Source organism: Macrosteles quadrilineatus, unplaced genomic scaffold (assembly GCF_028750875.1).
Source record: "Macrosteles quadrilineatus isolate MER2022 unplaced genomic scaffold, UCM_ALF_1.0 Scaffold_2__2_contigs__length_208266976, whole genome shotgun sequence".
NCBI lineage: Eukaryota > Metazoa > Arthropoda > Insecta > Hemiptera > Cicadellidae > Macrosteles > Macrosteles quadrilineatus.
Genome location: NW_026542595.1, coordinates 163,354,853 through 163,380,612, shown reverse-complemented (window position 1 = coordinate 163,380,612; position 25,760 = coordinate 163,354,853). Strand labels below are relative to the sequence as shown.

Sequence of the window (25,760 nt, the reverse complement as noted above, 5' to 3'; positions counted from 1 at the left end):
GCAAATGTGTGCAACCAAGGCAAAGAACTATCTTAGGCAGTACCTACCGAAAAAACCCCACAAATGGGGGTACAAGATTTACGTTTTGAGTGGAGTTAGTGGCTTTGCTTATGATTTTGAAATATATACTGGTCAAGAAAACGACGAAACCCTTAGACTTCCAGGTGAGCCTGATCTTGGGTCATGTGCCAATGTGGTAGTACGTCTAACTCGATGTGTTTCACCACAAAATCATCAAATATATTTTGACAATTTTTATACCTCTCTGCCACTTATTGTGCATCTAGCGAAGAAGAATATACATGCATTGGGAACAGTCAGAAGGGACAGAATACCAGGAAACAAACTCCCATCGGAAACGGAACTAAAAGAAAAAGAACGGGGTTTCTCAGCTGAAAATTGTGTTCAAGTAGATGAGGTTGAAGTGTCTTGTGTTGTCTGGAAAGACAACAAGTCTGTAACTTTACTGTCCTCCTTTGTAGGTATTGGTAAACAAGAGCAAGTTGACAGGTTTTGCAAGAAGAAAAAAGTCATCCAGAAGGTAAACTGCCCTCAAGTTGTAAAATCCTACAACCAACACATGGGAGGAGTGGACAAAATTAACTCTATTATTGGAAGGTACAAAATTAGAATGAAAACTAGAAAATGGTACCTAAGACTTTTCTACCATTTGTTGGATGTAACAATGTGCAATAGCTGGTTGTTATATCAAAGAGTCTGTAGGGACAGGGGTGATATCAATATAATGCCTCTTGCAGAATTTAGAGAATCTGTCGCTATTACAATGTGCAGATTAGGGTCAAATATTACTCCAAAGCGAGGAAGACCAAGCACAGAGCTAGATGTCGCTCTCCTAACCAAGTCTAAGAAGCCTCATGTTTCTGCTCTTCCACCCAAAGAAGTGAGAAAAGACCAAACAGGGCATTGGCCAATCTGGAACAACAACAGACTAAGATGCAAGTTACCTGACTGTGAGAGCAGAAGTTATGTGAATTGTTCCAAGTGTAACCTTACCTTGTGCCTCAATAAAGACAAAAACTGCTTCTACAAGTTCCATAACCAGTAAATGTGACAAGGGACGAAACTCATTGTTTTAGAGAAGTATCAATGCGTTTTTTTACAAAACTGTATTATTGTCAAATTAGAGTAAACATGACTTTTTTTGCTTTTTGCCATTTATAATGCAAAGTTTACCATAGGTTAGGTTATTACTTGGTTTTCAATAAAAGAAAAATTCAAATCTGTGTTATTTTTCCAGATTTCCTTGTATCTAGATTTTTTAGTCATTGATAATTTAAATGCATCATGTGCCATATTTGGACCAACAATAAATTAGACATTTTTACCGCCAGTGCATAAAGCGCCTTAAATGAGCCAATTAAAAAAAATGTAAAAATAATGAATAATATTGAAGATACATTTTTTTGACTATTTTTCCTGTTATAACTGCCCTATGGGGATTACAAAAATAATTTTTTTAACTCATTTGAAAAAATTATGCAGTATAGGGTTAAATAAAACACTAACTAACTATTGTACCATGCTCAGATAAATACCTATCAACTTTAAAATGAATGTCAAATGCTTAGACCTACAAACAGATTTTTTTCTACATTTTGGATTAAACTTCATTACCTGATGTGCATTTCCTTTAGTTATGTACAAGGAAAAGTCAAACTTGTCAGGGTAGTTACTGGACCAACACTGTAAAAGTAAAAAAAAAAAACTCATGTGACACTTTCAACTTTTTATTCAAACATTTAATATGACAAATATATGTTATTGTGTGTGTAGAACCGTTAATGTTCTTACTTTTGTAAACCAATTATTCAACTGTCTTTTGTATAATCTAATTTATTTTAAAGTTTTAATTGTGACAATCCAGTGACCAATCAACTATCAGCTTTTTCGTGCCTCAAAAGTAAAGGCTTACAGGACAAGATTGTGCTAGTTTGGGATGGGACTTATATTTATATTCATGGCATTCAAGGCGGGATTTTTAACTTTTATAACTAAGTTTGTCTTTCTTGGAGATGGCTACAGTAAGATACAAAATCAATTTTCTGTCTTATTGCACCGATCCACAATCTATGCCATCATGGCTCATCCGTTATGGTGGTTTATGAAGATGATAAGTATATTTTTCCCGAAAAATTCCAGAAACTTTTGAGGACCTGTCCATCTGTAGGTTACAGTATATAGATTGTGTACTACCTTGTGATGGAGTTGAGTTATCAAGTCTGCTGCCCAAGTCAGCTGATCTTGACTCCTCACTACCCAGAGCAAGTGCAGATGATGTGGTCTCTCTTGACCCCATCTCACGCTGTCACTTTTACTGCAAACACATAAATCATGCATGAATATCACAGAAAACACTATATTCACCAGTAATAACCGATGTATAGTCCAAAACTGTCTCATCTTCTATTAATAACATGAACAACTGATGTAGTAGTTGTTTACTTGTATATTGCAAAACATGGCTAGGAAATAAGTGTTTATGGTGCTAGTGCCAAGTACAGGTCTTCATGCTAGTATTGTTAAATCCTTCCCAGATGAATGTAGTACGATACTTTTTGCCACACCACTGGGGCCAAAAGCAGTAAGGGGCCAAAGCATTTTGAAAATATTCATCTTCCAAAATTAATAATTTGCTGCTCTCACAATGATGGTGCTCCCGTAATTGTAAGAGATTTTTACAATTTGGTTTCAATTGCGGGTGACGATGATGATGCACCTGTCCTGTGACTGCAGGAGATGTCCACGATTTCACCGCGATTCTGGGAAAGTTTCAACTAGGGGGCTGCTTGGGTTAATTTGGCCAAGAGCCGCAAGTTTTAAACCGATACTGACTACCAGGAATACTAAGGTAAGTAAGGTACCCAATCACAACATACTCTTTAAATTACACTAGGTACTTTAATAAAAAATGTGTAAAAAAAACTTCCAACTTTTTACAAAAGGTATGATTTTTCATCCTTTCCATAATAGTAAAAGTAAATAATGTGCCTGTCCAAAAATGTCCAAAGTCGGAACCACGTAAGTTTGCAGTTGGTGGCAGCCAATCACAAGAAAAGGCTAGTGCGACGTTGCCACATCGCCCGTTGACAACACTAATTAAAATATACCAAGCAATATTTTCAAATTAGCTGGTATTATTAGATTTGGCAACACCGCACGTTCTCATTGGTTCATTCAAAACCATATGGTAAATAGGCTCCTCCTTCAACTGCAAACTTACGTGGTCCCGACTGTAGTATTTATTTTGTTGCTTCTTTTAGAGCCTATAAAATAAACTCAAATTTAAAAAGTGCCGGAAGAGTGCTCGTTAAATTTGCTCCAGCTGATTTTAAAGAGTGTACTTTCTGTATGCAAAGGTCTTCTTGTCTAGAAATAGACTAGAAACTAGCAGTTTACTGTGTAAAAACTGCTTGACTGAGTGTGAAGTAGCAAAAAGTCACGAAAGTTATATGTCACATACCATTAGTTAGTTAAAGTGATTTACAGTTACTTACTACAAATGGTGAAGAACAGCAATAAATGGAGTGATCCCTATCCCTGCAGCAATGCAGATTGCTAGTCGGGCTTTGACCACATTTTCCAGAGGGCTGCAGAATGGACCATCAACTAGAATCCTGGTCAAGAAAACATTGATTGTCAATGTGTTGCAATGAGCAGAAGTTAAAATTACAATAATTCATAAATTTTGAAGGATATGCCAGGGTTTTCAGTGAATGAAAGACTCCATTGAGCTCTTGTCACATTTAAGAGCTATTTCGAATCTGAGACTATAAAGTTCTTCCTCAGATCATCCACAACTACTACTAGCCGGCTCCCACCCCTATGGGACGACTAGTCTGTTCAAAGTATTTAAAAACGTTTAAAAAAATTAACGCTCCCATAGAGTTTAATTTGTGACCTGTAATTAGATTATTGCGTTGCCTCAGCCATTAACTGCTATTGCAGTCAATCGCCATTTGACGGACATGAATCCAGAAAAGTGTTAGGACTTACAAAATGTGTGTAATGGATGAAAGAAGTTTGGAGGTGATTTTAAAGATTTGCAGAATGTTTTCCTTTTCCATGGTGTAACTGACTGCTGTTTTTCTTAAGTCTCATTTGCCCAAATTAGTTAAGGGAATTCTGCATGTAGATCGTATCAAAGTATAATTGAACGAGAGAGATTATCAACTAGCGGATGTCTCTCTAAGACTATAAAGGCCCTGGAAGTCTTAAACACGCTGATTTGTAAGCAAAGTTTACTCAAATCCAATAATTATCTTGCTTGATGGAATTTATGAACACTACTGCCGTCCTCGTTTTGCAAATATGCACAAATATCATGCAAATATGCGATTACATTCTATGCACTCCCCAATCCACCCTTTCTACATCTTAAGCCACTTTAATTCATACAGATCAATCAACTGGCAACATTAATCACCTATCTACAGAAAAGTACGGTAACCATAGAACAGGATTCATACTTGTCGGGAGCATCAGTTTTCTTTTACAACAGTATTTCAATACTATAATCAGATTAACCCTCCAGCACACGCAAGGCTAATACTAACACCAGTACGCGCGCACGGACTGACAGTCAGTGTCTTACTTCTTACTGGAAATGCTCTTTTATATACCTAATATAGTTCATATAGCATCAAAATTTCAATCTAAATAAAATAGGTAAATAGATTTTAGATATCAATAAATTTCAAAATGATTACAAACATTTCAAATTGAAAATGTCCTGTTGAAAACCAATCAGTCAATCGCTGGCCTGTTCTTCATCCTCTTGAAACATGACACGCTTAACTTTACACCCTCGTAGCTCAGGGCCAATACGCACGCTAAGACGGTCAAAACACCACCATTGTACTTGTAAAGGTAGTGGGGGGAACGTAGATGGCGCGTCATGTCGTTCGCTTGTGGATTCACTTATTTCAGCGTTTTTTGCAAATGTGCGGCCTCTTGAGTCCGCAGCACTTGTACTGAAGGGTTAACTATTCCAAAGCGAAGATAGCCAGACGGCGGGTGGGAGCTTGAGTCGGTCTGAGAATCAACCTGAACTCGCACAAACTATTACTGTCTGCCACGGCGATGACTTTGCACATAATTTCATAATAAATAATTCATATTATAGTACGGTACATACTTTTTCTTCATATTCATTATTTCGCCCCTCGCCCCCCCCCCCTTATGTTCACCTCTGTTTTGATGTCTACTTCAACATAAAAAGGTAGTATTTTTATATAAGGGCATGCTTTAATATATAATGCCAAATGTAAGTTAACAACAGCACTAACCTTGGAAGGGCAACAGAGTGAGGTAGAATGTTATCTCGGCCAGCCTTGCTCAGTAGTCTACAAACTGCTTCTGTAAATAAATAAATTAAATACAGAGTATTGTTTGTAAATTATACAGAAACAAATCTAATATTAATTGTACTATGTCACTTATTTAAAAATACGAGAGGTCGTCCAGTGGTCGAAACTCGACCAAAAATATGTAATGTACTCACTTATCTATTTTCACCCCACACTGTAAATAAAACATGTGATTGGAGTTTCCTCCATTTGTTTTGATTTTCTGTTTATATTTCGTTGTTATTTCGTAACCAGCATAGCAACGCATAAGATCCATGTTAATTTTTTCAAATTTTTAAACTCATTTTTTGTGCTTATCTTTGAGCCTATTTAAATTTATAAAGGGATTCTGCACACCTACAGGAAAATAGCTTTCCAACGGTATGCGTAGAATTTCCCTACGATGCACACGAGCTGAGAAAAAAGGTTTTAAAGAAACATGCTTGCCTATTAATATATAGATAACAGATCATTATATTGCACCCATGCTTCAGTGGTCTATTTTGAGCATGGATTCAGTAAATAGTTTGTTTATTGTTGGTGTATCTAAAGTAAAAGGTGTCTGACAGGAAACAGTGTTTTTTAAATGGCTAGTATAAGTGCGACTGTGAGTGTTTCAAGGGGTCACTAGTTTTTGTATATGATGTCATTTTAGAATCCATGAAGCAGTGTACGGTAAACACCATATGTTTGCCTTCGATACTTATGAGCAAAATAGTGAGTCCATTATGGCAAAGCAGCGGATTTTTTGGGTTTACTTTCAACTTAGACCCCATGACATATCATTCCCATTTTAAATACAAATTCTCAGGTTGGTTAACAATCCCCAAACTGAGATAGATCTTAAGGAAGCAGTTCACAAGGAAGTGGCAACAATTATTAATGGATCCATGGGCTGCTGAGACTTGTAATAGGAGATTTAAAAAAGGGTTGAATCCTGCGTGGATGAAAGCTTGTGGACCTGGATGATATTGTTTTCCATAAGTAAAGAATTCTTATGTTAAAATACGTATACATGATTTTTTAAATTCTAAACAATAATACAAATCAACGGCGCTAACTCACTAGTCCAATCTCCTCTCCTTCGGATAAGCAGACTGATGTAGGTGTGACTAGTCGAACAGGAAACCTTTATAAAACCATAAATAAACACAAACAGATTACAATAACTTGCTTCTGTTCTAGATTTCACAACTTAATTTATCGATTAACCAATTTTTTATCTTTCATTTTCTAAATGCAGTTACAGTTTAAGTGCCTATGTAGACTTGCTGGGTAGAAAATTGTACTTTTAATTTAAAACTAAGCACCCCTTGTACATGTTACTAAATATTTGTAAGTATTTTGGTTACAAGTTTCGCTTTTATTTTTTTAGAAAATAAAAAAGTGTCAACTGTTTAATTGAGTCATCAACTAAATTAGTCTTAACGATTGTTAAAAAGCACACCACAAATGTACAAGCAGCAATCAACACATTACTTTATAAAACAAAAACCATTTTTACTATTGTATGAGCTGTTTCTAAAAATAATGTAATAAATAATTTTATTTCGTCTGCCTGCTTAGTTCAAAAGAGCTGATTTGATCGATTTGCTTGACCAGTGCTGGCCAAATAGATGAGAACTTTTGAAGTAATTGAGGATTTAATTGTATGTAGCTTTATTGTACTTACTGAGGTAACAGTAAATGGGTGCCATTCCAGCGAGGACAGCCTAGGACATTGAAGCAGAACATACTGTGAAAGAATCTAAATTAGAAGACATGCAAACATTTTGTAAAATTTTAAGGTAACATAAAAAACATAAAGAAGGAAGATAAAAGGTACTAATGAAACACGTGGAAAGGGATCTTCTTGCCTAATCAACTCTACTTGCTAAAATAAAATAAAATTATAAATAAAATACGGTTACAACTAACTAAACTTCAATCAGGGATTGCCAACTATCCGGATCACCTCAAATGAGTACAAAAATTAAATCAGATCATATGTTACAGTTAACAAAGTTGTACGGCCAACAACGGGTTAGGCTTAACATTCAGGTTCACTGGTCTGTTGTGGATGGAATGACAAGGTGAACTCAACATCAGCTGCTCTAAGTCAACCAGACCTGACGGCACAGAAAACGGAAACTGAACAATTGCCTCTTAGTTGAAAAAATATGTATTTTATATGCCAGGTTTTCTGTTTGTGGTGTTATGTTGTAAGATACTTTATTAAATTTGGCAAGGTACTTTTTGTTTATTTTAAATAACTTTTTAGATAACCATTAAAAGATCCAAAATCTGGAGTTTTTATTATCGGAATGGGGTCCCAGTCCCAACTAATCACCCTGATTGAAGTTCTACTGTAATGTAGCTTAACTAGTAATCATTCTATAATAGACTCACTCTTATCTGGACTCCTCGGGACCAAGGTCAGTCCGGATAATGGTTTTTTTTGCTGAAAAACTTGTAAAAACGGACTGTTTAAAAGCGTATTTGGCTTAAATTTAGGAGAGCATTGTATTTAGACACGTGATCACTGGTCTCAAATCTTTTCCACGAGAACGGTCGTTTCAGTACCGCCCACTGCCTGCCAATTTAGTCCGGTTAAACCAATGTGGTGATAAAAATTGTCTGGTTAAAGAGATGTCATTACCCCGAGTTTAGTCCGGTTAAACCAATGTCCGGTTAAAAGGTATCCGGATAAGAGGGAGTCTACTGTATTGTAAAAATTGAAAGAACAGATTTATATTCCTTCTGTCAATGCCCAATCTAATATAGCACTAAATTTGTAAATTGAAACATGTCCAATGAGTGTAATCAGAGTTACCTGGCCAGGGTTGAGACGCACAGTGTGGTCGGTTCTAAGAGTGAGGTGAGTGACACCTCCTGACATGTCTACAGCTTGAGTCACCTGGTAGACTGAGTAGTTGCGACGACATGACCTCAGCAGACAGTCACTCAGGGATATCCCTAGAGCTGCTACCACCCACAACCAGCCCTGGGGAGACATAGTGGTTAGTTCCGAAAGAGAAGTGAGTGACACCTCACATGGTGTGCAACTAATCATGGGTGAGTTTGGTTAGAGAAGCCAACCTATAAATTGGGAAGGTAAAAGTCGACTGAAAGGTGTAGGTAAACTACTCCCCCATGGGTGATGCGCCAGCGAGGCTGTGGTGCGAAGTTTTTGCCTTGACTGTACTCTTTCTTACCTGACCTAGCCCTCTTCGTGCTGCATGCTTCGTGCATATATTTGATTTATATTCACTGAGCAATTGAGATTCAGACATTTACTGTTAAATTGTGTGATAAAATGTAAGTAATAATTTGAGGCAATATACTTTAAATAGATTACAGCAACTCATTCAGTTATCAAAACACTATGCAACAAATTATCTTATAAATATTAAATAACATATTGTGCATTATAACATTTGGTTTTCTTTTGATTTTGAAGCTGATGATCCAAGGCAAACATTACGGTAGTATTCCTAACCTAACCTAGCGTAACCAAACCAAACATAACCATCAGACCTAGTAGTTGACCTCAGAAAACCTTGCATCCCATATCACATAAACACTACAGTAGTGATTCATACTTTGGTTTCATACTTTGGTCGGGATTAAATCAGGTAAGAAAGAGTACAGTCAAGGCAAACATTTCGCACCACGGTCTTGCTGACGCGCCAGCCAAGGGGGAGCAGGTTACCTCCTCCCGACTGAAGGGGTAGATTATTTGTAAATAGCAATTATGATCAAGCTTTTTATATTTTTTGATATCTTCATTTTTTTTGTTTTTGTCAAAAAAGGTATTTTTTAGAATAAAACTTTATATGAAAAGCTTTTAAAATTTTTGTTGTGAAAGAGTTGTAAGAATAAGTAGGTACAAGGAAACTTGTAAGCAAATTGTACATTTTAATATGGGTTCGCAACTTGTTTCCAAGACAAAATGAATGCAGTACCAGTACCTTTTTACTTTTAAAAGATTGTGTTTGTTTGGGACAGTAATTATATGGAAAAAACTACTAATTTACAATAAATTAAATTTGTTTCTTTCAGATCTACAGCATAAGAGTGATTACCTACCTCAATCAGATTTCAACTATCAAAAAAGTAGCCTGATCGCTATATTTAAAATCCATTTTCATAAACGTTTTTGTCTCTTGTTTACAATCTGACTGTGTACATTCATCTGAAGGATTAGCTGTTAACATTGAACTGTTATAAAGAAATTTGGTCAGAATCACTAAATCTTGGAAAGTGAACTCTAAGGATAAATTCAACATTAGGGAGGGGAGCTCTAAAACAAATTACCTTTGTAGTTAATATAATTCATCCCTCGGCTAGATCATAACCTTTGAAATTACATCTAATCATAAAAATCTGTTAAGTAGGATGGCTGAAAAAGGGACTTAAAGAGAAATCCTTATTACCTTAGGTACAGTATATGGATATTTAAATTTATAAATAACTAGCTGTAACCCGCAGGCTTTGCCCCGTTTAACTTCTTAATTTTCAAGATGATCTCGTTCGCATGGCTCAATCACGTCTCGGTTGAAGTTTGTTCCTTTGGGTTGGAGCTCGTTCGCTACGCTCACTCACCTTTAGGTTGGAGCTTGTTCGCTGCGCTCACTTGCCTTCAGGTTAGCTCGTTCGCTACGCTCACTTGCCTTCAGGTTAGCTCGTTCACTACGCTAACTCGCCTCCAGGTTGAAGTTCGTTCGCTATGCTCACTCACCTTTTGGTTGCAAATTAGCTGTTGTCATGAATGTAAAAGAAATAATAGTGCTGCACCCTGTTGGTAATCCTTGTAACTTTAATGCTATTGAACATCATAGAACAGAACCAACTTGTTTAATTGAAACAGCTGTTAAGATTCATTAATTCCATTTCTCATAAGGTTAACATGGGAAACTCCAGAGCCACTGGGGCGGAGCCGATTGGACGGATCACGAAATTGATGGTGTATAAACCTATTCCATGAAATTCTACACGTATGTACCAAGTTTCGTGGCAATCGGTTCAGCGGTGTCTGAGTTTATCACTGCCAAACAAATATATATATATACAAACATCCTCTTGTATACTTATAGATATAGATCCCTGGTGTTTAAAAGTTAAAGTACAAGATTGCTTTAATATAAATTACCACCTGGCATTCCATTGAGGTAAAGGTGGGGTTTGCATGGCAAGTCTCACTGATGGTCATGTTACTGGAAGCTTCATCACATTCTAGCAAGTTATGAGGATAGTTACTTTGTTCTTTCAAAACCCCACTGAAACATACAAAGTAAAGGTTTAAGTTTAACTGAACAGAAGTTATATAATCTGTATTGAAAAAATATCATTTTACTGTCATCATTTTTAGCATCTGTATCAATTTTGTACTAACTATAAGGCTGAAAGTAGTGGAGTGTTCTCTTTTTCAACAATCAAACCAGGGTTGGGCAAAAGTATTGACACCCCCATTAACCTTTTAATGGGCTACTCCAGGAAAACCAAACTCTATACACCTTGATATGGCATGACAGTACATGTTATTGAGAAAATCCCAATTTCGTTTAAAAAACCAAAATAGGCAATTTTGGGGGCAACTCAACAATTTTAAATACCCCTTGAAGTAATTAAATTTCTCTGGATAAAGTATGGCTGAAGAGGACAAAGTCCCAAACAGCCTCAGTCCGGTAGGATTTTCAGCTCACTGGACTGGAACATCACGATGAACAATCTGGATAAAGGAGAAGTTTATCCCAAAGATATCCTTTTTTGCTTATGATATTAACGAGCTAAAAGCATACAAGAAACAAGATACATACCGACCTGAGGGGATGGAGGATGAGGCAGATCATGAAAGGCAGGAAAAGGAAGTGAGTGGCCCAGAAAATGTCGTAGTATCTCTCTCTAACACAGCTGAGAGACAGAATGAGCAGTAAGAGGAGAATGAGTAACATCCCAACACCTGTCAGACCCACAGAGGAACTGAGGATCAGGACAACAGGACTCTGGAATATAGATTGAACATGAAAAGTCAACTATAACAAACAGATAATAATTAAGTTTCTTTTATTTGTAGGTTGCCAAGTTCATGATGGACATACGAACAAAAGGCAACTAACAAAAATGGTAACTTATCAATAATAACAAACTCTTTAAACTGGGTACCGTAGAACTCTACAAACCAGATAAGCCTGATAATTGAAAAGCTCATGATAGTCACAAATAAAATCTATATAGATTTTGCCCCTGAGTTGTTGGACATGTAAGACTAAATTACTTATTGAGTTCCCCTTAGAAGGCTCAAAGTTTGTCGGACTTCTAAAAAACAAACACATTAATTATTGTTCTTTGAGCAGTTCCGCGGACTTTGTGTAAGGAATGTGTAGTCCTATATCAATTTTCAAAATGGGTAGCCTCTGGATTACTGAGGTATACATACTAATATAAGAGGTAAATAATAAGTATATTGTTGGTAGTCTTATTAATTGATTGCAGTGGCAACTAAATTTTGGCACAATGGCACGCTCTAGAGCTGTCATCAGGCATTACAAGGACTGGAACATCGCTTCTGCTGAAGGTCGTCATACAACACACATTTAAGACAAGCAGTCAATATACATGACTAAAGTTTTGCAACGCAGCAAACATAAGTTTACAATTAGATCTAACTATTATGATGATTCAACCATTACATGATTGCCATTTCAGGAATTAAATTTAATTAGCAATTCATCTTTTAGGTCTGAAGTATTTTTATAACTTAACCGATCAATAGTTTTTAATACTTTTGAAGTCAAACGGGGTGAAGCCTGTGCGTAACAGCTAGCTAATTAATTAACGTCATTCCAGTGCTGATCATCTACAATGCTCAATTGGGCACACGCCTTTACCGCAGTTCGTTGCTTTTACTGTCAGATTGTGCCAGATAGCCTGCTCGGCGGGGAGACGGGGCGCTTGGGAGACGGAATCGAGGAGCGCAGAGGTACCATGCGCGCCTCGGTCCTACCCGTGCAAGGAAATAATCACCTACTTAAATAAGGATTGAAAGAGACTTATTGATTTAATTACCTACCTTTTACGTTTTCCCTCACCTATTGAATGGAAAAATAAAATTTTCTCATCAATAGAATTATTGGTGAAGCACAGTTTGGTAAGAGAGGCTCACCGTGATAAACAGTGGATCGCTCAGTTGAAAGTTGATTGGATGTGTGGATTATTTGTGAGTTTTTTTGTTTTTTACTCATGTTGCTTCATGGTATGCATCCCTCGTTTGATAAAAATATGAATTTTTGTGTACTTCCAAGATGAGGATAATAAAAATAAGTAGGCATGATTAAATTAATTATTCATGAGGCTCAAAGAGCTATCTTTGATGATTTCGGAACTACATTGAGCAGGTTAATTTGAATGAGATATGTTAAAATGTATTGTAAGGGTTTTCTACTAACTTGTCCCTTGTACTTCGCCCAGTTTATCTCAGGGTGATGAGCATCGTAATGTTGAGAGAAGTTCGCTGAATTTACAAAGTGAGCTGCAGAATGGACCACTGAAACAGATTTTATGCAGATTATATATAGCTATTTAAAACTTGTAACAAATGTACCTAACTTGGTAATGCTAAACATAATTCACGTGTAACTTAAATTTTAATAATTATCTATATAAACAAAATTGGAGTTTTGTCTGTACACTGTTCAGAATTATATGGGTCACCAATCCTACTCATAACGCTGACGGTCTAGAGGTGCTACATTATGCAGAAAAGGTAGTAAATTAAACACTATTTGAAATCTACAAATTATACTACGACAACACCGCAAGTGGACATAAAATCCTCAATGAAAAACTGCAGTTCCGTTCACACTCTATCTTCAATGTTTTAATAAACCCAAGTAACCGACCACCTGACCTTTGTCCTGCTGATAAGGTGGACAACAATGAGGAAGGAGTCTGAAGCTGCAGTCTACTACCTGCGCCGGGACCGTCACGTGATAGGCCTATCTAAATGTTTGTTTTGTGTTGTTTATTTAATGTGTGCATGTGACAGTAATTTCTTTTATGTATTTGTACCCTGAGGATGCCTTATTAACGGTGAAACATTTAGGTTTTTAACCTCATTTAGTCATTTAACAACATTTGGATTACTTAATGAGGTAATTATTACACAATATTATGGTCATTTATAGTAATCCAGGGGCCATCAACATGGAATTTAATTTTATATGTATTGTTTTTTCTAAGGTTTATCAAACGTCCTATAATAGTTTTGCCAGCAAATCTGGAAATATATACGAAAACCAACTGCTGTTCTGAATATAAGAAGGTTTCAACTGACTACAAGATCCCTGTGCGTAGAACGGGCACACAAAAGAGACATTTAATATTGCGTCTTAATTTCATTCACACTCCCCTAGGTACTTGCTGAAAAGCAACTGGGTGAATGGTTGTCTTGCCAGGACTAAATTCCTATTCTCAAATTTTATCTTAAAGAGATATGAAAAAAGGGTAAAATAAGAGAAAATCAACACAGTGATCCAGTAACTTATAAGTAAGAAAATTCTATCCCCGCATTACATAGAAAAAACAGAGCTAGCGGATTTGAGAAGAAACAAAAAAAAATTTGGTTTTGTGAAAAGTAAGTAACAATTAAAAAGTAAACTCGGATAACTACGATTATTTTTTATACAACTACACAAAAAACCCAAATAAACAAAAAACTCTGTAAAAAAATTATGTTTGCATGAAGGTTAATTTTTATTAAAGCAGGATTTTGTCTATATCGAGCTCAAATGTTTCTGCTCTTTCTTCTTGTTTTTTTTTAGCGAATTTCCCTATAGGGAAGTATTTAGCGAATTTCCCTATAGGGAAGTCTTTAGCGAATTTCCCTATAGGGAAGTAGCTATTACCGTAGGTCTCATGGTAAGACCTAGGCCCGGGACCGATTTACTTTTTCATTTTGATGTCCCCAGAGGCCAAAAACACCATTCTTTCAAATTTTTATATATCTATATATGTCCATCCGCACGAGTAATTTTTGTTTGATTTTGATAAAATTTGGTTTGAAGGTGTAAGGCGGGATAAACTTGAATGAGTTTGCAAACCAGCATGATCGGACTATGGGAACGGGGGTTTATGGGGGGTTTTATGGGGTAAAAATAGGTTTTTCCCATTTTTGACCCTAAAAACACAAATTTTCACAATTTTTACTAAACCATTTTGTAGACCTTAAAAAAACAAATAATTTAGTATATTGGAGCGCTGTTGTATGCCTAACAATCACGGAGAAAATTCAAAAATAGTGTAATTTAAAATTCCCATGTTATTCTTATGGAGAAAATGAAAACTGTTGTAGTTTTCTTGTTTATGAACATATTTTAATCAAATTTGGAAAATGCATTTATTTCATACTAAACTATTACATTTTACAAAAAAAAATACCTTTTTACCCTCCCTGTTGCAGCAAACCTAAGTACTCGTTAAACTAATTCTGTTTAAATAGGGAACAAATGTGATATTTTTAAGGAGACATTCTAGTGTAAATCCAATCAGGCAAATGGAAATTCGCTAAGTCTGCAGGTTTGCTGCGGCGGGGGTATTTTATCTTTTAGGTTTAAAGGATTGAATACAGACTATATATATGATCTAAGAATTTTCCCCAAATAAATTTAAAAACCTTATTAACTGACACTATAAGCTGAAACTGCATCTTAACTCGTTTGAGATGTCTCACGTCTTGATATGGTTTTGACACTTAAGGATCCAATTTGGGCCACCATACTTAAAAATAAATCGGACATCCTAATCATTAAGTTTACCTGCTGCAACCACAATGGTCAGAGCTAGTGTGATGTGGATTGACTTGAGGTGAGCGAGCCAGAGTGCAAGGAGAGTTCTGGAGACTCTGCTCAGTAAGCGGTAAAGCAGTGAGTTGAGCCCTCGGCAGACAGGGAGCAGCACGAGGGCTGAGTTGAGATTGATGACTGTGGCTGAAGCCCGGGAGATGCAGAGGCCTCTCTGGGACAACACTTCATGATTAGTAAGTTATTAATCTTGTATGAAACCAGTTACAACAAACAAGAAATACATAGCCTGTTTGGCCAAGTTGTGTGTTCCAATCAATTAAAAAACCAACCAAAAATTTACTTACCAACAGCTTTCAGAAACATTTGGTCCTGATTCTATAAAAGTTACCTTTTTACTACTGATAGACCAATTGATAAACTTCAGTATTTAAAAGTAAATGGTTATAGGCCTACTATTCTAAACCAAATCTATATTTTTCTATTGCAACTTAAGGCTGCTTCATTGAGGTTGTAGAAATAACAAGCTTAAAATCCACCTTGTACCTAATAAGTGATACTGTTCAATCCCTTTTATATTAGGCCTACTCCTTTTTGTGTGTTTAACGTCACTGGAATTTTTACGTGACTTGTAAGGGAACAGTTCCAAACCCCAATCAAGTTACCAATCAACACAAAATCAAAGATGTCAAACCCCGTGATATCCCTGTTCCTACGATCCCTTGCTGGTTCGCAAACTCTCTAGTCTATCCCACACCTTACACACCTTCCATCAAATTTGGGCCAACATTACTCAAGTTGTCACTTTTACGAACACATGTAAAAATTTTACTTAGTGGTTTTATGGCCTCTGGAGATACCAAAATGAAAAAAATAATCGGTCCCAGGTCTAGGTCTTACCTGCCATCTATGGTATTGCTGCTTCGCTATCGGGAAATTCGCTAAAAAATGCCACGTTCATAAATAATTAACTTACCCCGAGCATTGACTGAAGATGAAAATACTGAGGTTGAAGATACTTTTGGTAGGTGATGTAGAATATGGCAGAATTCAACAGAATCCATAGTATCTGAAACATTCATGGAAACAAAAATCATACATTACTATTCAGATTTTAACATGGTTTATATAATGACTAAACATACTTTAGACTTTTGATTGTTTGAAAATGTCTGTTCAAATACTCTCATATCATTGTGACAAATTATGGGTGCTAGTATTAATCTATACTACTACTGTAAACAAAAATATAATGGTGTCTACCTGTGTGTGTGTGTTACTCAATCATGTAAAAACTACTGAACAGTGAACAGACAGAACTAGAATTTTACAAAAATAGCCACTATACCAAGGATCCATGATCATGATCCATTTAGGCCCATATCATAGGAGCGCTATTGCCTCAGCGTTGATTCCGTCGTGTTGATGCCTCTCCATGTCTCCAACCCGGAAATGGGGTTCTTTAGTTCTTATGGAGCTAGTCATACCGTACGGACGCTACCCAATGTCGCCGGTGAATCCGCGTTGGCCAGATGCTGGGCGCTGCCAACCAATGCCAACGCGAACGCGGATGGTCGTGTTAGCGACGCGGCGCTAGTGACGGGGGGACCCAGTACTGTTAATAAGGAGTTTTACCGGACACCATCCAGCTGATTATACTGTATGAGTGGTTATAAACAAGAACGTAACCTCTAAGAGAGGTGATTGTTTAAAACTAGTGATTGTTTAAACTTAACACACACTTAACTCTTATTTTCAGCACTAGTTTTAACGTAGCAGGAGTAATATCTGTAATATATTACGCCATGATTGCGGAAGACGATAATGATGTCCACGCGACCGCGGGAGACGTCGAGGATTTTGCCTTGCTGCAATAGTGGGAGACGATATTAATTTTTCCATGACCGTGTGAGGTATTTAAGATTTTGACGCTATCACAGAAGACGGCGATGACGTTTCTCTTTCAGCGGGGGATATTTAGGATTTTGCTACGATTGCGGAAAAAGATTATGTTTCCGTCACCACGGGAGATGAGGATTTGACCGCGATCGCTGTAGCCGACGATGAAGTCTCTACACGACAGCAAGAGATGCCTTTGGTTGCAATCATGGTAGACAATGATAATGTTTCTGTGACTGTGGAAAGTATTAATGATTTTGTCCCTGTCACTGAGGAATGATAATATGTCTGCGACTTATGAAGATATTCAGGATTTTGCGGCGATGATGGAAGACGATCATGACGCCTCTGTGTCCCGGGAGATTCCATGCCAAGACCATTAAGTGCAAGCTTAGGTGAAAATACCTGTGATGTTTTATAGATTATTGGGGGAGGGGCGCGGAATTTTTATCACCGCCACTGCTTAGGTTCCCACTTCCCAGAAATGATATATTATTCCGGTTTAGGTTATCAGGAATTCGTCAGACGAAAAGAAGCCGCAAATGCAACAAAAGCGGCCTTGGCCTGTGCTTTGTCAGTGGCACGCACGAGAAATAGATAACGTTGGACTTGACTGTGTGTCATTTATCACTAGCTAAAACACGACAAATATATCACGTGCACGTGCAAAGCAAAATTCTCCGAGTTCAATGCCATATCACTAGAGTAGTAGCACAGAGAAATTAAGATTTTGCTATTACAGTATAGAGTACACATATAATGAGGTCGTAGGACTTTTCACACTGTCAAATTATGACAGTAACTCAACCATTCAACGAAAATGATTTTGCAAACTTGTTGACGTTGACGTTGCAAACATTAAATTTATGACGTCAGACGGTAATATCTGTGTAATTACAACATAAAACCGCCAGCTCTGATCCACATATCCAAAATATAAAACTGAAACACCCAGTATTTAAAACTATATGTTTTAACACCTGATGACGTTCTAGTTCAGTAAAAAATGTGTTACCGGTTAAAAATCAAGTGAATTGAGGTTCATGAGAAAAGATGCGCTTTTCTGACAGATATTTGACGAAATTAATATGGTGAGCTTGAATGTAATATTAAGAACCATTAATTGATTAACCATTGTTTGTTTTACATATTAGAGAAAGTGAGAGCAGCCTTAGCTAATGTAAAGAGCATCTGTGAGTCATCCAGTTGTGTATCAGTTGGTTTATGACGTCTTACGTCATGTGACTGACACAACTCAATAAAACTGACGTCGTTAATGTTGAGCTTCAACTATTATATTGACAAACCATTCCATATGCTCGACACGCCACATCTTATCAGTTCATATTGTGATATTTATGAACTAATGAATAATGACCAGTAATTCCCCAGACATGGGGGAGCACCGCAGCTGCAGCATGTGATTCCATATAGCCTAAGCCTAAGCCAAACAAGAGTTTAGGCCTATAGATGAGACTGTTTTGTAAAAATTAGTTAAAGCATGGATCAAACAAACAAGGTAATCTAATTATAATCCTTGAGAATCAGCTTTCAAGCGAATTTCGAAATATGTTTATGTCTATTGTCTGGTAATGCTTGAGCGGTGACCTCCCGCTATCTCCGCGTCCCGCCACCTCCGTGTACCGCTACCTCCGAATTTCAGAGTGACCCCTATAATCCTTGGTTACTTCCTGCGTTAAGACTTTCCGTCCTAACCTAACCTAACCTAACTTAACCTAACCTAACCTAACCTAACCTGACCTGACCTAACCTAATCTAACCCACGGGTTAAATTTTCATTAAATCTTCCATCCACGGGGCTTCGCAGCCGTGGATGCAATGACAGCTAACAACGCAGGCAGTGGCGGTTTTATAAGGGTCACTCAAGAATTCGGAGGTGGCGGAACAGATTTGGGTTCGGAGGTGGCGGGACAGATTTGGGTTCGGAGGTGGCGGGACAGATTTGGGTTCGGAGGTGGCGGAACGCGGAGATAGTGGGAGCACACGGCTTGAGCGTGTTTATGTCTTATTTTTACATGCCTATACAATATTTTACGACTTTTTGATTTTATGAACCAGTGACGTCCTCTGGCATGATAGTGATCAAATCGAGCCGCTACAAACTACTACATATAATAGAAGCTACGGAATACCACTTAAATCCATTCCATCCAACTCCAACACACACTGGAGTTAAGTTAGGAAACATGTCCAATGTATGTGAGGCTAAATAGCCCTTCTGTGAGAGATTTCATCTTACTAAACATAAAATGTGCAAGTAATTGACTATACTGACCTCGAACTATGTTGCGGGCTAGACACTAAGTGATGTAAACACAACTATAGCGGAGATGTGATGGGTGTATCCAACCATCCAACCACAGGGAGCGTTTCAACACTTACAGAATTTACATAGATATAGCAGAGTGGCCTACACGAACAGGCTCGTCCCGTAAATAGATCAACGGATCATTGATCGATTTCGAGCACTTCTGTCCCTGTGATGGAATAATAATCAAGTCTAGTGTTATCAGAGCCTTATCTGTCACATTTTGATTTTGTTGGTGTGCTGTTTGTGTTATGTGTATATAATAAAAGTATAGCTGAGTGGTGACATAGTGATTCGTTTACTGATGAGATGGTCGTTGGTGATCTTAGCTTATAGTAATGATGATGATACGATTTTTTGCAGCAGATTAAAGATACATTTTTCTCTCCCTCAGATCCTTTGAGACTAAAGTGTTGTCGGTAACCTATAAACAAATTAAAGTCATCACGCGCTCAAGGGTACAATAAACATACTTTTACATTTTCTTCAGCTGATATTAAAGGATAATCTACATTCGAACATGTTTAATCTTTGGAGGAGCCACCATCAGTTCGTTTATGTTTGTTTCCTACTCCAATATACCAGAGGCTTGGTTGGATGTTGAATGTTGGGGGCAGCACAGCTGATTCATGTTCCGATTGCACAGCTGGTTCATGTTGTTTCCATATACGGCCAGTAGGCCACCCAGGCAGTGTAACTGAAGTAGGTAGGCTTCACCCGACCACAGTATTGACCAAGAAAACGGCTGGTGCATGAATTGGGTAACTTTACTAAAAACTCACTTTACTGGTCCTTTTGGGGAAAGGCCAGAAAGGGGTGTACTGATTTTCGAGCCAGGCAGAGGGTTTCGTCCAAACGAGAGTTTCATAACGAAACGCACTAAGGTTTTTAAAAATTAGCTCAACTTTTCTCCAGTACGTCATCAGTTTCTTGGCCTGTTGGCCTGTTACAAAACTGTTGTTAGGGGAAATGAGGATTGGCTAAAGTTGTAAAATTTGTGTCCACCCAAGAAATACGTGCATGTTTAAATACCATTGTTATCATTATTTAACAAACAAAATACGCCTTAAGTTGTATTTTAACTTATTCATAATCAATTCCGTACACTTTGTTCGGCTAAAATTTAAGGATGATAGATAGAATCCAGAGGTCATGCATGGTTTGTTACCTGGATCAGCTGTTAGCATGGGGGGGGGGAGGTGGAGCACATCTGTGTGACCTCAAGGTCAACCATTGTTGCGAGATTAACAAGCTTCTCAGAAACTGAGCACGAGACACGGCCGCTGCGAAGTCAACGCCACGTTTTGATGATTCAAAACACTCAATTCACGAGAAAAAGGACATTCGTTTGACAAAATATAATTGGTATAACATAAAGCACGAACCATATTAAAACAGAAATCTCTTAAACTACTGTTTTAATCGTAAAAAGGGTTTGCTGTTTCGCCATTTGTCTAGTACAAAGTATAGTACTTTTAGTACCAGTAGTACCCTACCTTTTTCCAAACGATAGTTATATCGGTGATTGTGTCGAACAAGGTGACAACTGATAGTTTTGCCTAGTTTCAAAACAGCCATGCTTTATACTATATTTACTATATGCGTTACTATATTGGAATTATTGACTTATGTCCCTGAGTTTTAAACTTAATTTTCTGTTTTATTGTATGCATGAGATGAAATTATTGTATACAGTAGTACATTACTTCATCTATGGTAGTACTGCAGTTAATCACGAATCTTAGTAATGGCCAATTTGATAAAAAAAATATTCAACTTCCAATGCTTGGATAACGATATTATGAACATTTAGCCAAAGATTTACCTTGCTTTTGCTGATCGATTGCTTAACTGTATTGCCAGTCCAAATTCTTACCTTTATTGTTATTGTTTTTCACAATTATTTTGTACTTCATTGTTAATTATTGTTTTCCTAGTCATGATTATATTTCCTGTTACCAATGTTGCTCTGATCCTGCCATAGATTTAAGTTAGTTGTTAAGTTTTCTGTTAAAATGCATGTTGTTACCACATAGGCTTCTTGTATCCACATTGTAAATTGGTGATATATTGTCGTTGGAATAAATAAATAAATAAAATTTGAATTAGGCTAATTATATTTTTATCCTTTTTGTGTGTCCTCATATGTGTTGCTTTTAAGAATCATCAAAGAAAAAGAAATGTTGCACATTTTAACCCAGCTCATTTTCCGATAATAATAAGTTAGTATAATTGCTACCTATACAAAGGATCGGTCAAAAATATCTTTAAAAGTCTTCAATTATTAATCCTTCGTTCAGACTCTATTTTTTGAAGTTTCGATAGCAGCAAGACACCGACAACAGTGACGCGACGCCGACGGCAGGCTTTGTAGATAAGAGATAGACTAGAGGCTCAAATCATCTGTTATCATATCATAGCATCGACAACTAGGTCGTCGGCAGACAAGTTTGTTGTTCCGGCAGCGACCAAGGTAAATTAGGCCATTGACTTCAGACACTGCAAGACAATGCAGAAAAGTCTGAAAGCGTTTATTTTTTCTCTTAGTTTTGAGTATTTACAGTAAGTACTTTATACCCTAAGTTAAACCTGAAACAAAAGAAAACGTTTGAGAATAAATCGTTCTATATTTTGCTATTAAAGGTGGGATGTTGGTAAAAAACAAAACAAAAACTAAGCACAAAACCACAAAAACTTAAAATTGTCCTAATAAGTTGTTTTACGGTAAATATATGTGTGATTAATGTATGATTTGTGCCAATGGCGATCGCGAATCCAACGAGTACGAGGTTAGTTATTTTATGTTTAAAATGCGGTTCATATGTTGCCTTTGTTGGGTAGTGCGTCCAACTTTGTTCGGTCAGTATAATAAAATGTGAAGTGAAGTCACAGCACACACTTTTGTCTGTCAATTTGTGCTTTGCTATTGCTTCGCCAAGTCTTAGTTTCTCAATAAATATGTCATATGGGTATCTGTAATCTAATTGACAAACGTTTTGAATAAAATAGTCAATGCTGATGGTCATACACATCTATATATTAATAGGCAAGCATGTTTCTTTAAAACCTTTTTTCTCAGCTCGTGTGCATCGCAGGGAAAATCTACGCATACCGTACTGTTGGAAAGATATTTACCTGTAGATGTGCAGGATCCCTTTATAAATTAAAATAAGCCCAAAAATAAGCACAAAAAATCAATCTAAAATTTTGAAAAAATTAACATGGATCTTATGGGTTGCCATGCTGGTGATGAAATAACAACGAAATATAAACAGAAAATCAAAACAATGGAAGAAACTCCAATCACATGTTTTATTCACAGTGTGGGATGAAAATAAAGAAGTCTGTACATTAAATATTTTTGGTCGAGTTTCGACCACTGGACGACCTCTAGTAGAAATTAAATATGTATCCAGTTATTTCCATAATATGCATTTTTAAGTGAATACACAGATAAGAAAAACGTGACAATGACATACATTAGTTAGGTATAGGCCTACTGTAATTAATGGAGCTTTCTTGAGCATCCCCTGAGTAAACACTTAGTCATAGTCATGTAAAATTTGCATAAATTGTATGTTTATGTGTATAGTAGTGATATAATAACTTATTTGATATTATTTTGGTAGACTGCGATACTACTCCTTCACATCATTAGGGCACGTAGTTATAAAACAGTACCGAGATATTCCCTTTTGAAATATAATGAAATTACCTTCTGTAAACTAAACGAGACAAACAGATGTCTTCAAACCGTTATTGTAATACAAATAAACAAACTTACCAAGTAGCGATGGGAAGAGAGCGAAGTGAACGCCATCTACGGGCGGAGTCATGCAACTACAGCACAGAGCAGGACTGGGAACTTGAGAAGTGGAAGTGGTAACGCCGCAACAATCGACTAGCTGCCAACTTAACTGCTGTCAGTGCAAAATTTCCCTAGAGAAAATAATGTCCCCGTGATTTGAAATTTGCAGTATCATTTCAACTGTTTGTGTTGTGTCATTGTCATAGATGGCGTTATAGCCTATCACATATTGGACATACATAAGTAATTGATAACTTTTTTTTAAGACAAATTTAATACTTAATAGTACTTTAATAGTAATTATATCATTAACAATGGGAAATTGTGCATATCGTTTTTGCCTTGTAAGAAGGAAGGTTGCAAAAGCTTGTAATAATAATGTACTATTTTTTTTAATCTCTGTGTTACTGTTTTTTTTTTATATCTTTAAATATATGTATGTTATTACTAATCAGTTACAATACAATGTCACTAGCGCGTGTTCACTCCATGTCACACTCTAGTACTGCACTTATTCATTTTGTTTTTTACAATAACATTTGATAATTCACTATTTGTCATTTATTTATAAATTACTTTGGTAATTATTGTTGAATACGTTTATCGTTGTTCTGTGTGATATTACCCCTGCTGCAGCATACCTGCAGACTACATAAATTTCCATTTGTACCTGATTGGATTTTCAACTGTAATAGCTACTTCCCTACAGGGAAATTCACTAAAATGTTGATATAGTTCGGCCGCTTAGAAAGCGACCTCCTCCAGCATTGGTTTAGCATTAGCGCTCAGGACGTTTTCTAAGCGGCCGAACTATAGTTGCTGGATTTGTTTTAACCATTGACCTTTATATAACAATATGGACCAGCTGTAACCATCTTTTTTAAACAGATGAATCAGTCATCCACAGAGTGTTCTAGGTTTAAAGCTAGAACAGCTTCCTTATGTGTTGTTAAATTAGTTAAAAATTAACTATAGTTACAAATGAATTGACTTTTCAGGCTAGTTTTTTTATGTTGGTTATTTTACAGAAATCACAATCAGTGATTTAAATAATTTTCACTATAAAGAAAAAACCGTCAATAAATTTTACACGGAAATAGAATGACTACTTCTTTTATAGTCAAAGATTTGAGTAATAAAAAAAAACTTGTAAACAACTTTTTAAAAAAATTTTATAAACTCTAAAATTATTTAATATGTTGAATAGGAAACAAATATAAACAAGAATGTATTTTTTATTGTTAATTTATTAATAGATTTAAATGTTTGCAAGATAAAAAGTGTACGTGTACTGGTGAAATTACCTGCTGTCAAGTGATCCTTTTGACCTAGTTTTCAGGGTCAAAAGGATCACTTGACAGCAGGTAATTTCACCAGTACACGTATTGATCAGTGATTCGGAGGCTTAATTCAAACAAAATGAAAAAATAAAAAGTATATTCCTAAAATAGGGAATACAATAACATTTTTATAATTTTTTGTTCAGTAATCTATATAATTAATACGCGACATGAAACTTTGTCGATTGAACTCCTCCGCCATTTCTTAACCGATTTTATCCATTGACGTCTCATTGGAAAGAGCGTGTCGCGTAGATTTGCAAACTGGCCTTACATTTTTGAAAAAGTTCCTTGGCTCTGCCCCAGTGGCTTCGAAAGTTCCCATGTTATCCTTATGCAGAACATAATTGTTTACATTCTGATCAGCTGTATAATATTATTGCATTACATTTTTTACTATTTGAGTTTGTGTAAACATATCCCCCAAGACGGATCGTGTTAGTATGGCTGTATCTTAAATTTGTGCATTTATCGTGGTTTTGTGTAGCTATAATTTGTTTATTTGTTTCTTTCTTTTAAATTCCTCCGACGCGACGACAACGAAACATGGACAGGAGGCGTAGTAACTCATCACAGTCAGCACCTGACCCTGGACAATCTCAACTATTAGGTTACCAATGCGCCCTAACACTACCCCAAAACGAATTTTCGTTCTCAATTGGCCCTCTATCAATGACCTGTATTGCCTGTACAGCGAGGCATTTTGAGAAGGAGAAAACCGACCGGAATGCTTTAGGTTTATCAATAAAAAAGATAAACATGGACAACCTTATTTGGCTATAAGTCAGGAAATGTTTGTAGAAAACATTAAAAAGCAATACCAGGTTACGAAATATGATCAAATATTTACAGGAAATGTTTATTACCGTTATATACATCGTGAATTTCTCCATGAGTTACACACCGATAATCTTTGAGTTGACTCTTTTAAACTCATTGTAAATATGACCTGTGCAATTCGTTTTGAAATAACTCCTGCAATACTTTGCAATTGCTCGAATTCTAGCAACATGTACACTAGTGCTATATTAATCAATCAATGTAATCTATAAAGACTTTACTTATAAACTAAATTGTTTCTTAATATTTATGAACAATTTTATCTAAACCACTAGACATATTTTAACTGTGATGAACTAATTTTGAGTTTAATGAGAATGTCCCATGTATGAAAACACTTTCTACATATTTCATTCCTCATTTCCCCTCGTCAAGTAGATATTCCATCAATAGTTCCAT

General features: G+C 36.4%; 1 protein-coding gene across 2 annotated transcripts in view; it reads right to left on the bottom strand.

Moving 5' to 3' along the window:
• Positions 1–23,215, bottom strand: part of LOC128986878 (NADPH oxidase 4-like) — an 84,894-nt gene extending 61,679 nt beyond the window's left edge. For both annotated transcript variants that reach the window (XM_054407468.1, XM_054407467.1), the window contains exons 1-13: positions 23,158–23,215; positions 16,122–16,214; positions 15,161–15,359; positions 12,794–12,891; positions 11,169–11,350; positions 10,501–10,624; positions 8,179–8,349; positions 7,039–7,101; positions 6,432–6,495; positions 5,307–5,376; positions 3,516–3,635; positions 2,215–2,335; positions 1,636–1,704 (exon numbers count right to left, since the gene is read on the bottom strand). In XM_054407468.1, coding sequence (XP_054263443.1) covers positions 1,636–1,704; positions 2,215–2,335; positions 3,516–3,635; positions 5,307–5,376; positions 6,432–6,495; positions 7,039–7,101; positions 8,179–8,349; positions 10,501–10,624; positions 11,169–11,350; positions 12,794–12,891; positions 15,161–15,359; positions 16,122–16,214; positions 23,158–23,193 — 1,410 coding nt within the window. In that variant the 5' untranslated portion in view covers positions 23,194–23,215. The remainder of the gene's footprint in view (positions 1–1,635; positions 1,705–2,214; positions 2,336–3,515; positions 3,636–5,306; positions 5,377–6,431; positions 6,496–7,038; positions 7,102–8,178; positions 8,350–10,500; positions 10,625–11,168; positions 11,351–12,793; positions 12,892–15,160; positions 15,360–16,121; positions 16,215–23,157) is intronic.
• Positions 23,216–25,760: the final 2,545 nt, after the last annotated feature.